The sequence below is a fragment of the Natator depressus genome, chromosome 1 (assembly GCF_965152275.1).
Source record: "Natator depressus isolate rNatDep1 chromosome 1, rNatDep2.hap1, whole genome shotgun sequence".
Classification (NCBI taxonomy): Eukaryota; Metazoa; Chordata; order Testudines; family Cheloniidae; genus Natator; species Natator depressus.
Window position 1 is genome coordinate 33,690,357 of NC_134234.1, and position 12,100 is coordinate 33,702,456.

The 12,100-nt window shown below is 36.2% G+C and overlaps 1 protein-coding gene across 1 annotated transcript in view; it reads left to right on the forward strand.

Moving 5' to 3' along the window:
* The window catches only part of DYNC2H1 (dynein cytoplasmic 2 heavy chain 1), a 389,779-nt gene that overhangs the window by 31,346 nt on the left and 346,333 nt on the right, over positions 1-12,100 (forward strand). Inside the window, exons 16-25 of the mRNA XM_074957219.1 lie at positions 2,834-2,973; positions 3,060-3,288; positions 3,989-4,116; positions 5,120-5,235; positions 7,445-7,572; positions 9,037-9,186; positions 10,146-10,351; positions 10,984-11,139; positions 11,231-11,345; positions 11,808-11,978. Of these exons, the coding sequence (XP_074813320.1) occupies positions 2,834-2,973; positions 3,060-3,288; positions 3,989-4,116; positions 5,120-5,235; positions 7,445-7,572; positions 9,037-9,186; positions 10,146-10,351; positions 10,984-11,139; positions 11,231-11,345; positions 11,808-11,978 (1,539 nt within the window). The remainder of the gene's footprint in view (positions 1-2,833; positions 2,974-3,059; positions 3,289-3,988; positions 4,117-5,119; positions 5,236-7,444; positions 7,573-9,036; positions 9,187-10,145; positions 10,352-10,983; positions 11,140-11,230; positions 11,346-11,807; positions 11,979-12,100) is intronic.

Below are 12,100 nucleotides of genomic sequence, written 5' to 3' on the forward strand. Positions count from 1 at the left end.
ATATTGTTTATGAGAGAGAGACCAATACCAGCTGCATCAAAGGAAGATGCAGTTATATGGGCAGTTATAGAATAACTTGCTCCCAAGCAAAGTTTTGTTCTTCTACCTGTTAGTTAGAAGTTGGCTTATGCTCTGAACTTGAATGTTTATTTCCCTTTCAAAACCAGGGAGTAATAGAGGGCAAAGCTTCTCTCAGAGGCAATGGAAGTAATGTTCTGGGCAGAGAAGTATATTATCATCATCATTGTCATTGTCTTGGCAAATCTCACAGAGACATAGCCTCCTTGCAGATTGAGTACCACCTGGATCGATCTCTAGCTAGGTTCTTGAGATGGTCTGGATGGATATACAGTTTATGTCCATCGTAGGTGTTCTCATCGTGCCACCGAAGCTTTTGGCAACTACATGATTGCTTTGTAGTGGCAGTGTAGTGGCTTTCCTTTGTAATCATGTTTAGTAATTCATTGGTCTTCCATCCTGATAATCTGCTGCCTGTCAGGACAGTTCAAATAAAAGATACATAAATGAGGAAAAAGAGAGAGCTGGAGTCCTTCTAGTCCACTAACATAGAATGCATATGTTTTTGCATATGATAGAGAACCAAGGAACATCCATTGCATCAGCACAAAGACCAGACATATTGAAGCAATAGTTAACAGTTAACAGTCTGGGTATTAAAAGAGAAGAATAATTTGGAAGGAATTCTCTGTTAATCTCATTGATACATTTTGGTATCGAGACAGAACTCATGGAGGAAATTTCATTTATTGATCTGGTCAGGTTTCATTTCTGTTGTGAAGGGATGCAAAAAACTCTCAGAGGAAAGGACGGTTTCTTGTTTGTAAATGGGACCCTGGCCCAATGGGTCCCTGGCCTCTAGATGTTACCATAATACTAACAAATAATTAAAAGAATCAGAAAGTTCTGGTGATCTCAGCTGCACTAGAGTTCCTTCAGGATATTTGGTCGGGGTCCTAAAACCAAACATCATAACAGGATAATGGTTTGACAGGCATATCAGACTCCCCAACTGAGTATCACATGTCAAAATTAATCAGATTGATAGATTAGACAAGCCTATGGCAGCCTTTTTAGTTGCCATTACCTCCAAAAGATGGGTTTTGAAATTAGTTCAATTATCTTTTCAAGAGCCAAACTGCTGTTGTCATGAGAAAATGTCTTACTGCTCCAGAAACCTTTCTGCCCAAGGTAAATTCTTCTTTCCACAGTCCCTGGGAAATAGTTCTGTCATAATTTGTTCCAAACTTGGCACTCTCTTGGAAAGGTTGTGGCATAAATGGGAATTCCTAGAGCTCTAAAGCATACAGAGTATACGCACCAATTTCCCCTGTTCATCTTATTCCATCCAAAATGGCAGGGTCTTAGGGCCTCTATTCAGGCAACATGTTAAAATCCTGTACCAGTTGACATGCTATGCATTTGGGAAACCATTCATGGAGAGAATTGGGGTTCCCTTTACAAGATACTTAATTGCATTGTGAGAAGAAATAGTCTGAGCCTCATCCAAGGAAGATTTGCAAAGTGGCTTTCCATTCCTCTGCAGAACCATCCTTTAGTAGAAAGATGCTGCAAATAATTCCTTAAATTACAAAGCTCTTGCGTCAGGTGGAGGAACTTCTATTTCTGCTTATTATTCTGCTGTAATAATAATTACAATTCTGCTTTGTCCTCTCCTTCCACTTCTGTGAATTACTGTTTACTACTTCCCATTTATTATATATGAGGAGAGTAGCTATGCAGCAGAATGAGAAATTTCTTATCTGATAATGTTCTTTCTGTTAACAGCTCTCCTCATTCACCCCACCCTGGTAGTCTAGTAAATGACCAGAATGCAATTTGTAACATGTTAACATTTTTCTCTAAAGAAAAATGTTTTCTCTTAAACATAATTGCCTCCTTATACAGTTTTAAATTGGTTTCTTAATTGATGGAGTGTTTCTAGAGCTTTGGAAGAACTCTTCTGCGGGCCTTAGTTCAAAGGCGGGGCTCAGACCTGGAGACTCCAGGAACAACTTTAGACTGTCTGAATTCCACAGGTGAGAGGAATAATCCATTTGTGATGAATGAGGAGAGAAACTGTTAACAGAAAAAGAATGATCAGTTAAGAAATTTATCGTTCCTTTTGTCCTTTGAAAATTTGCTGCAGTAGTGTGATTGGTTTACTAAGTAACTTTTTACTGACGTTGAAGTGCTTGTTATAGCTGTAGACTTCCTCACAGTGCAATACAACAGATTCCAGTAAAATTCTCTTTAATCACTCCTGCTAATGTGCTTTCTTTCTCCTGTAGAGACTGTCTTCAGTGACTAATGTCCTTGCTTTGAGAGACAACATCTAAAATCTATTTATTAAGTAATACTAATTCTTCAAATCACACAGGATTTTCAATAACAGGTACCTAAAGATAGGCTTCTAAATCATAGGAACGTAGGTATTTTCACAGTGGATCAGACCCGTAGCTCATCTAGTTCAGTACCCTATTTCCAACTGTGGCCTGTACCAGATGCTTCAGAGGAAGGTGCAGGCACTCCACAGTAGACAGATGTGAGATAATGTGCTTCAATAAAGACCTCATCCTAACATTTAATAGATTTTGTCTTAAGCCCTGAAGCATGAGATATTTTTATCCCTAACAAAACTCTTTGTTTCCGCTAAGTGTTATAACACTTTTTCTTATTATCCATATAAACATCTTGTCCCTCTTTGAATCTTATTAAGTTCCTGGGCTCAGTGACATCTTGTGGCACTAGTTCCACAGTCTAATTATGCACTGAGGAAAGATATATAAATTAAATAAATGTTATTACATTTTAGGGTTTCCTTCCTCGTGATATGAAAGCATGGAGACAACACTGGAATCATCAACTCTATAAAGCTCTGGAGCATCAATATCAAATGGGTTTGGAGGCACTCAATGAGAATCTACCAGAAATAAATATTGATTTAACTTATAAGTAAGATATTTTTTCCTATTGTTAAAATATTGTAGCTGGAAATTGTCTAAAATATTAATTTTTATATGGTTTGTTTCTCTCTCTAGACAAGGAAGATTACAATTCAAACCTCCTTTTGAAGAAGTACGAGCTAGATACTACAGAGAAATGAAGAGGTTCATCTCCCTTCCAAATCAGTTTAGAGGAGTGAGTGAAACAGAAGAGGAGTCCATCTTCACTATTATGACTGAAAGAAATGCAAGTGGATTTCTGACTACTTTCAATAAAGCAGAGGATTTGTTCAGAAGACTGGCAGAAGTTTCAAACCAATTTAAGGTTTGTACAGTATTTTGATTAAGACTTATCGTTTTAGACCTAATTACAATTATTTTAGGGATGAATCAGTTTAGAAGAAGTGGAACATTGATTTTTGTTAGTCTCTGTCATAGGTGCTGTAACTAGGGGTGCTGAGGGTGCTTCAGCACCCCCTGGCTTGAAGTAGTTTCCATTATATACAGGGTTTACAGCGTCGTTCAATGGCTCTCAGCACTCCCACTATAAAAATTGTTCCAGCACCCCTGGTTTCTGTACATTCTGGTCCTGATTTAGCAAAGCACTTCACATGTGCTTAATTTTAAGCATATGAGTAAGTCCATCCCTAGTCAACAAAACCCTTAAGCACATGCCTAACTTGAAGCATATTTGTAGTTCCCATTGAAATCTTAATATTGTAAGAGACTGTCTCCCCTTGTTCAAGGTTTGTTTTACAGTATCATTAAAAAGTGTGGCCATGTCATACCAGTCTATGCCTTCTGCTTTGAGCACTGACTAATGGAAAGTATCTTTGTGTGAAGAAGAGAACCTCCATTTGTTATGGTTAAAATGATTGAGTTGAAAGGGTGCAAAATATTTTAACAAATGATAGATTAAGAACATAAAAAGAGATTACTCTTTTTATTAATATTCATGTCAAGTAATGTTTCATAATTTTAACCTCTTACTTATTTTCCTCATAATCAAATACAATGTTGAAAAGGAATGGATTATAATTGGACAAGTAGATATGGAAACTCTGGTGGAAACACATCTTTCTGGTGAACAAGACTGGGAAAAAAACTTTAAAGCGTTAAAAGGGAAAGGGAAAGAAGTGGAACGCCTTCCAAGGTACAGTTTACCTAAACATTTTTGTGTGTGAACAATGGACTCTTTCACTGGCCAATCACTGTAGTGTAAATAGTGTAATAGAAATATATGTTCTATATGAAAAAAATTAGGCAGAATTTCAGCACTGCTTTTTAACGTCTGTGTACCGTTATAATTTTTTTAACTCCTTGTTCTTCAGATTAGTGTTACAGAATTTTTAGACTTTGAATCTAATCCAACTCCCACTGAAATCAATTGAAAGACTCCCATTGACTTCATGGGAGTTGAGTCAAGCCCTTATAGATTAAGGCCTGATCAAGCACACACACCAAGCATAGTGCTTGCAGCTCTTAACAGTTGAATTCATGAAGTACTGTTCCAGTTAATAAGTACTTGGGGCCTTTAGGGCCTGATGTTGCAAACACTTATGCTCATGAGTAATACATATGCCTAAGTATTTGTAGGATTGGGCCCTGAGGCCTTGATCCCATATTGAGATATGCCAGTGTGGACCCTTGTACCTGTGAATTCCCATCCACATGGATGTCAGTGCGCTGCAAGAGTGCAGAAGTCTGGGTTAGCAGATACTCTTGCAGGATCAAGATCTAAAGCCCCAATCCTCCCAGTACTTAAGAATATACTTTACTTTATTCATGTGTAGTAGCCCCTGTGACTTCAGTGACACTATTCATGTGTAAAGTTAAGTACATGCATAAGTATTTGCAGGGTCAGGGTCTTAGCTTGTAATTGCTTCCAGTAAAATTGTATATACAGTTATTGTAGTATTTGAACATAATTACATATACACACATTAAGCCACATTTATTTATGCACTTCTATATGAACAATTTTCTTAGTAAAATATTAAGTTGTAAAACTATGAAAATATTGACGATAATGTATAAAGTATTGAAATGACAGTTTTTAAAGTTTATTATATAATAAGTATCATAATGAGCATATTACCTTTAATCCTTTCTCTTTTTATTTTATATTTTGGAATTTGTTATATTGAATCTTGAAGCACCATCAAGATAGATTGTTTAATTGTTAATTGCAATCCTGTGAAGACTGTGATTGATGATCTTATACAGAAGCTCTATGATGTTCTTGTCCTATCTTTAAGAAAGTCCATACAAGGTAAATAAGTGGTGGCTGGTGGGTGGTGGTTTTTTTTGGCTTTTGCTTTTGTTGTGTTTGTTATATATAGTAACCTTTTTATTTTTAAAAAAATCTTTTATCCTTGGGAATACTGAAGTACCAAAGTTGTTTTGGAGCAAAAGTAGTATGTTTTTAGTTTTCCATTAAGGGCCTGATACAAAACCCTTCAAAGTCAATGTTTATCTTTTCCATTGACTTCTTTGGGCTTTGGATAAGATGCTGTAAACTTAATTTGGCCAAAAACTACGCCAGAAATAACCACATCTATATGAAATTTCTTGTGTATTACTCTTCTAGAGAAGCATTCTTGAAAGTTTGAGGGTAGTTGAGGATAGGGAATGGACAGAACTCCTGCTCCATCCTTACAATGGTACAGGGGAATGATATAGGCCAGTAGCAAATTACTGTCCACCATGGAGCAAGAGGGATGGGGGAGGGAACTGTGTCTCGAAGGGATGTCCTTGAGGTACAGTGTCTAATGGTGTTGCTCCTAGATGCAATGCTGCTTACACATCACCAAATGTATAGTACTGTGCCTTAAGGCACAATCTAGCCCAGAGATTCTCACAACAAATTTTTTGGTGGCCTCAGAGTACGGCCACCAACTCTTGCTGATGGCCACACTGACAATTTTTCCTAAAATACCTAATTAGCTTTAGGAAAAACAAATACATATGCACATACACGTGTCCAAATCATTGTAATTTATTTATGTAGGGTTTTTTTTTTTGGTAGACTCAATAATAAAAATATACAATTGTCTCTATTCTTTACTGGACCTGAACAGAATAGAAACACAAATAAGGTGCTTTGCACGTTCTTGTCTTTTTTGTTGTTTCTTTTGCTTTTTTGGTTGCTAGCTAGTAAGTCTCCTTCTGTGAAAAGTGATATTTGTATGTTAACATTACTTTTCACAGCCGCACAGCTAGCTACTAAGTCTGCTGTGAAAAGGGGTATTAACAAATACAAATAACCCTTTTCACAGCAGATTTATTCAGCCCTGGCAAGCCCAGGGACAGATTAAGTCCTGGATGGGGAGGTGGATAGGGAGGCAACAGGGGCCAGGGGAGCGGGGAGTTGAACCCAGGGGACGGGAGCCTGAAGCCCCGTGCCTGGGGGATGGAGCCCAAAGCCCCAGGGCTGAAGTGTGACCCCAGCACCTCTGGGAAGGCGGGGAACTCACTGGCTGTCTGCTCCTCCAATGTTTGTGTCTCCAGAGTGGGCTTTTTAGGAGGGGCCACTGCTTTCCCCCCAATCACTGCCAGGAGGCTGTGGCTGAAAGAAAAGGCCCTGGTGGCTGCATGTGGCCATGGTGGCCGCATTTGAGAAGCACTGATCTAGCCCATAAGTCTTTTGGGATTTATAGACTCTGCAATACCAACATTATGAAGTCTGTATTTCAATTGCCAGAGTATCATTTCGCGGTTAGGTTGTCCACAGCGACAAGCTGCAGTCTTCCTGTAGTTTGTAGTGACATACACTGGCATAGCTTATTAGCCCTGCTTGGACAGTTTATTTTTTTAAAAACAATAATAGGCTTAGTTTCCAATTATTCCACCCTGACTCATATGGAATAGCACCTTACTGTGGGCTAAATTGTATCCTTTAGGCATGGCTACAAGTAAAGGGTGCTACATAAACTGCACTCCCCCAGCAGTAAGCCTCTACTGGCAGCAAATTACATGAGAGCTTATTCATGTTGGCTGTTGTGTTTTGGGAGGCAGAGCCAGGTCTCTGCCCATCTCCCACTCCTTCCTGCTCCCCTGCTCTGGGAGAGCAAGGAGTATGTGTCTGGACCCATAGTCTAGGTACCTGTGCAGAGGTGATTCTTATTCCCCCTTGTTGCCCTGTTATCGATCTATCTATGGTATTTATATGACTTTAATTCCTTTAATATCTGAGTGCCACATAACCTTTTTTTGAAGATATATGTATCCTCACAACAGCTCTGTGAGGTAGGGAAGTGCTATTGTCCCCACTTTATGGTTGGAAAACTGAAGTACAGAGTGAGTAAGTGGAATAGGGAATTAACCTGAGTCTCCATGGTCCCAGGTTAATCCTGTAACAGCTGGACCATCTTTCATGTAGTTCAAGTGACTGTCTAGCACACATATTTATCTGATTTTAAGACTGATATCATGCATATTTTTGTTTGTAATAAATTTGTTTTCCAATATTCTTTATATAGCTCATCTACATGATATTTCTTCATTTCTTACGGATGCCACGGAAGCATTAATAGTTAGGCCCCAGACTGTAGATGAAATTGGAGAAGATAATTTAAAGTATGGAAATTTACAAGAAAAAAAAGCAGAGGTAGGATTTTATTTGATCATAGTCAGGAAAATATCTAGGCAAAAAGTTTAGTCATGTTTTAGTATGCCTGAGCAAAATACTTTTCAAAGTATTATTAGTAGAGTTTGCTACAACAGTTTGTTGTTGTTGCTTTTAATGTTTTTCTTGCTTCTTCCTTGTGTTTTCTGTCAATTATTGTATGTCACCACACCTCACTTACACAGCAAATTCAAATCAGAGTGGTTTCCCAGGACCTTTAGACTATGGTGATAACATTTGGCTTCTATTAAAATGGGGGAGGGGAAGATCTTAAAATCCTGTGATTAAATTTTAGCTTCATCTTTAAAAATCCCTGCTTCTTTAATATGATGCATATTTAAGTGAGGTACCAATGGAAGGCCTAGTGGCAGCTGAGTTTTCTTCTGCAGACCACACTTAGGCAGGGCATGAACTCACCAGGAAGGTACCAAGGTGCTGAGAGTAAGAGAGAGAGCAAACAAACTATATTGCAGGGCTTTGCTACTTAAAAAAAGTACTTTTTAAAAAAATGATGGGAGGATCACCTCCCCTTTACATTTGCTACTGCATCTAAGAATGTTGGATGAATTTGATTCTGCTGAAGTGAATGGCAGTGAATTAATTAAAAATATTTACTGAATTGTCATTATTAGTCTTCAACACCAAACACTTGATTGCAATGAATGGGCACTTGACCCTTCTCTTATAGCTATTATTTCAGTCACTTTGTCTGCATACTCAGTAAGACAATACTGTATTGGTTTCACTTTGGATATAATGACTAGTAATATGTGCATATGCGTGTGTGTGTGTATGTATATATATATATATATATATATATATATATTTTCAAATGAATGCTTAAATTCTGTAGAAATTGTTTTGTGGAGGTGGTGGATATTGGAGGGGATTAAGCCTCCATAATCCACAGAGCAATACTGTCCCTGAGTCTCAGTACCTGTTGTCTTCACTTCATTTTGAAATGAATGCACTCAAAACAGGGCATTTTGGGACATATTCACTAATGTCTTCTTTTACTTCAATTTTTTTGACTTTTGTAGTGTTACTTAATCATCATTTTTGTCATGATTTTTAACTTGATTGGGCTTTTTTAGTGTATGAAAAAATAATCTCTGAAACAGTCAGGTGACTTAATTTTTCTCCTTATTTTCAGACTATAAATGCATTCTTCTTCTAATATATCAATAGATTTCCCATTTGTTCTCAACTTCTCTCCTCCTGCTTGCTGTTTTCATACATATATTAATTGCTCTGTATTGTCTCCCCATATTTACCTTTGTCTAGTTTTACTTTGATAAATATTAACAGAATTAAATATAAATATAAAAAATATATAAATATTCTTGATTAATTACCACTGTGTCTTTATTTAAACAAGTTTGCATAAAAATGCCACATTTTATTGAAATTTTTTCATACATGTATAAAATATCTTTTCAACTTTAGATTTTTCTCCAGTTTCAAGAAGCTGAAGATAAAAACAAGCTTTTGCGGACTGTGGCTGGTGGGGGTTTAGACACAATCAGCAACCTGAGAGCTATGTGGGATAAATTTGAATTAATGATGGAAAGTCATCAACTTATGATTAAGGAACAGGTGAGAATGAAGGTTTAGTAATTCACTCAAATGCACTGATCTCATTTTGAATTAGTTAGAAGACACATTTTTTTCTCCTGGATTAACCCCCGCACAAAGATATTGCAGTTTAGTATTGGCACCAAGGTTAATGGCATCAATGCGAGCCTTTATAGAAAGAACATTTAAACTACTGGAAAGATTACTAGCATCAGGTGATACTGCTGTAGGCCCTGATCCTAAAATGATCTCTGTGCCCCTACAAAGTACCAGTGAAGTCAGCTAGGGTACTGTGCAGGTGCAGGAGCTCACTCTAGAATCACAACTATGTTAAATATCTCACCTCATGGGTTTCTTTTTATTAACTGAAATGAAAAGAATATAGTAGTTTAAAAATGAACATTTGTCAACTTTACCATGTTACTACAAATTTTATTAATATTGTTGCATAATCTTTGAAATTTTTCTGAAAATTTATGCTAAATATTATGTCCGCAATCCTGGAATGGACAATATGCAGGTGAATTGCTGGGGCTCAATGGGACCAGTGCAGCCATAATAATTTTCCTGTGTGCTGCTGATTCCATGATTATCACCTATATTTTGAACCTGTAGATGATTTTAAAAATTATAATTATTGTTTATTTTTTACCACTAAGACCTGTAATAAAAAATGTGGGTATAAGGAAAAACTGTTTATCAGACCAAGATAGCTGATAAACTAGTGAGGAACAGATGTAAATATTATATGTAACTACAGTGGATGTAAAATGATATAATACAAGATCAGGAAATGCATATCCATACCAGATTCTCTTACATTTTGAAATATTTTAAGGGGAAGAGTAAAAAAAATAGTACTCCTTTTTGAAAACAAGTTAAAAGGTTGTTGGTTATTTTGATCTTGATTAGGTATAACTTTGTAGATATAAATTACTGAAGGAATACATTTTATTTTTTTAAACTCTTTTGGTTTGTAGATTGAAGTGATGAAAGGAAATGTGATGTCACGTGTTAATGTGTATCTTCAAGAACTAGAAAAGTTTAAAGCTCGTTGGGATCAACTAAAGCCCAATGATGATATCATTGAAACAGGCCATCAGGATATGCTTGAGAAAAGTGCTCAGACCATAAAGGAAAAGAAAATTGAGTTCGATGAACTTGAAGCCACAAAGAAAAAACTGATGTATGTATATTTCTTTTTATATAGCACGTTATTTTATGGATGTTCTGCAGTAAATCATGCAGCTGCAGCTCTTTGGTGGGTCAGAAAATATTAACTAATAGTTAACTAAAAATGAACACAAAAGATAATTTAATAAATCCTATTTTAATTATATCTCAATGTATCGTTTAGTCTTCAGGGATTTACTTCATTGTTTTATATAACTTAACTCTTCTGAACTGACGCTTGTGAAGTGCAAGTTTCTGAAAATCTATTAAGCTTTGAAACAACTAAATTTATGCACTAAATGGCATGTAATTCTATATAGGATACTACTTATAGAGAAAAACAATTAAAGATAATTTATTTTCCTTTAAGTTTTTGGGAGACAAATTAGTACTGTTTTCTTAATACAAAGGAATGAAAAAATATGGAGAAGAAAGCTGTGAATGCTAGGGAAGTCCATTGCATATGATAATTGTCTCTTATGCTACATTTTTTTCTGCTTGGAGAATGCAACATAATGTGTTCTGCTGGACAGTGAAGTCAATGGACTTACTCACATGGGTAAAGTTAAGCATGTATGACAGCATGTCCAGGATCATAGCTTCAATATGCAATATTATAACAATGCAATGATCTTTTTTATTCAGCGAGGACTGCCATCATTTTGAATTAGAAGAGCCTGATTTCTCTTTGGCAAAAGCTGTATGTAGAGATATTGAGAGCTGTGCAGAAGTATGGGCACTATATGAAGAGTTTCATCAAGGTTTTCAGGAAAAAGCCAAAGAAGACTGGATTACTTTTAGGTCTGATTTTGTTTCTAAACTTTTATGCATGATTATTGGTTATTGCAGTACTGTGTTATTGTGCTCTTTTTAAAATTTGATTTTTGTACAGGAGTAAGACTTACCTGTTTGAGGAATTCTTGTTGAACTGGCATGACAAGCTGAGGAAGATGGAAGAACACACTGTAATGACTGTGAAGTTGCAAAGAGAAGTGGACAAATACAAAGTAAGATCCTCATTATACAAGGGGAAATCAAAGCAAAATGCTTTCTGGTATTACTGGGTAATATGCTTCACTCTGTATATTTACATGGAGGTCTGTTTGTGTATTAAAGTGAGCCTTAAGGATATTTTGTGTTCAGCAAAATATCTCCTGCAACTATTTTTAAAAGTATCACTCATTTCAAAGTACATTTGAGCTACTTCCAGTGAACAGGACAATCATTACAGTTTTTTTCAATGTGTTTGAGACACATTTAGTAATAAAACAACCTTAATGGCATAATACCAAATATTAAAATTAGTATGTTGAAAATACAAAGCAGATCTCAATTTAAACGTATTTATTTTCAATACATAGTGGGAAAAATATATTTTTGTTATGTTTTGACAGTATATGGCAGTAGAACTGAATAGATATAGTTATTGTAAAAACTTGGTATATTCCAATTTGCATTATTTTCCATAGATGACACTTCCTGTTCTGAAATATGTTAGAGGAGAACACCTGTCTCCAGATCATTGGCTGGACCTCTTTCGTCTTCTTGGTCTCCCTAGAGGCACTAGTCTAGAGAATTTGTTATTTGGAGATCTACTCAAAGTGGCAGATGTAATTGTAGAAAAAGCAGCAGCACTTAAGGTATGAATTATTTCACAAGTAATGCTATTCATTTTTTATACCATATGTTCTATAAGTTTTTATTCCTTTTTGGAAACTGAAGTTGTGTATTTTTCTAGTAAAACTGTTTTCCTCTGCTCATT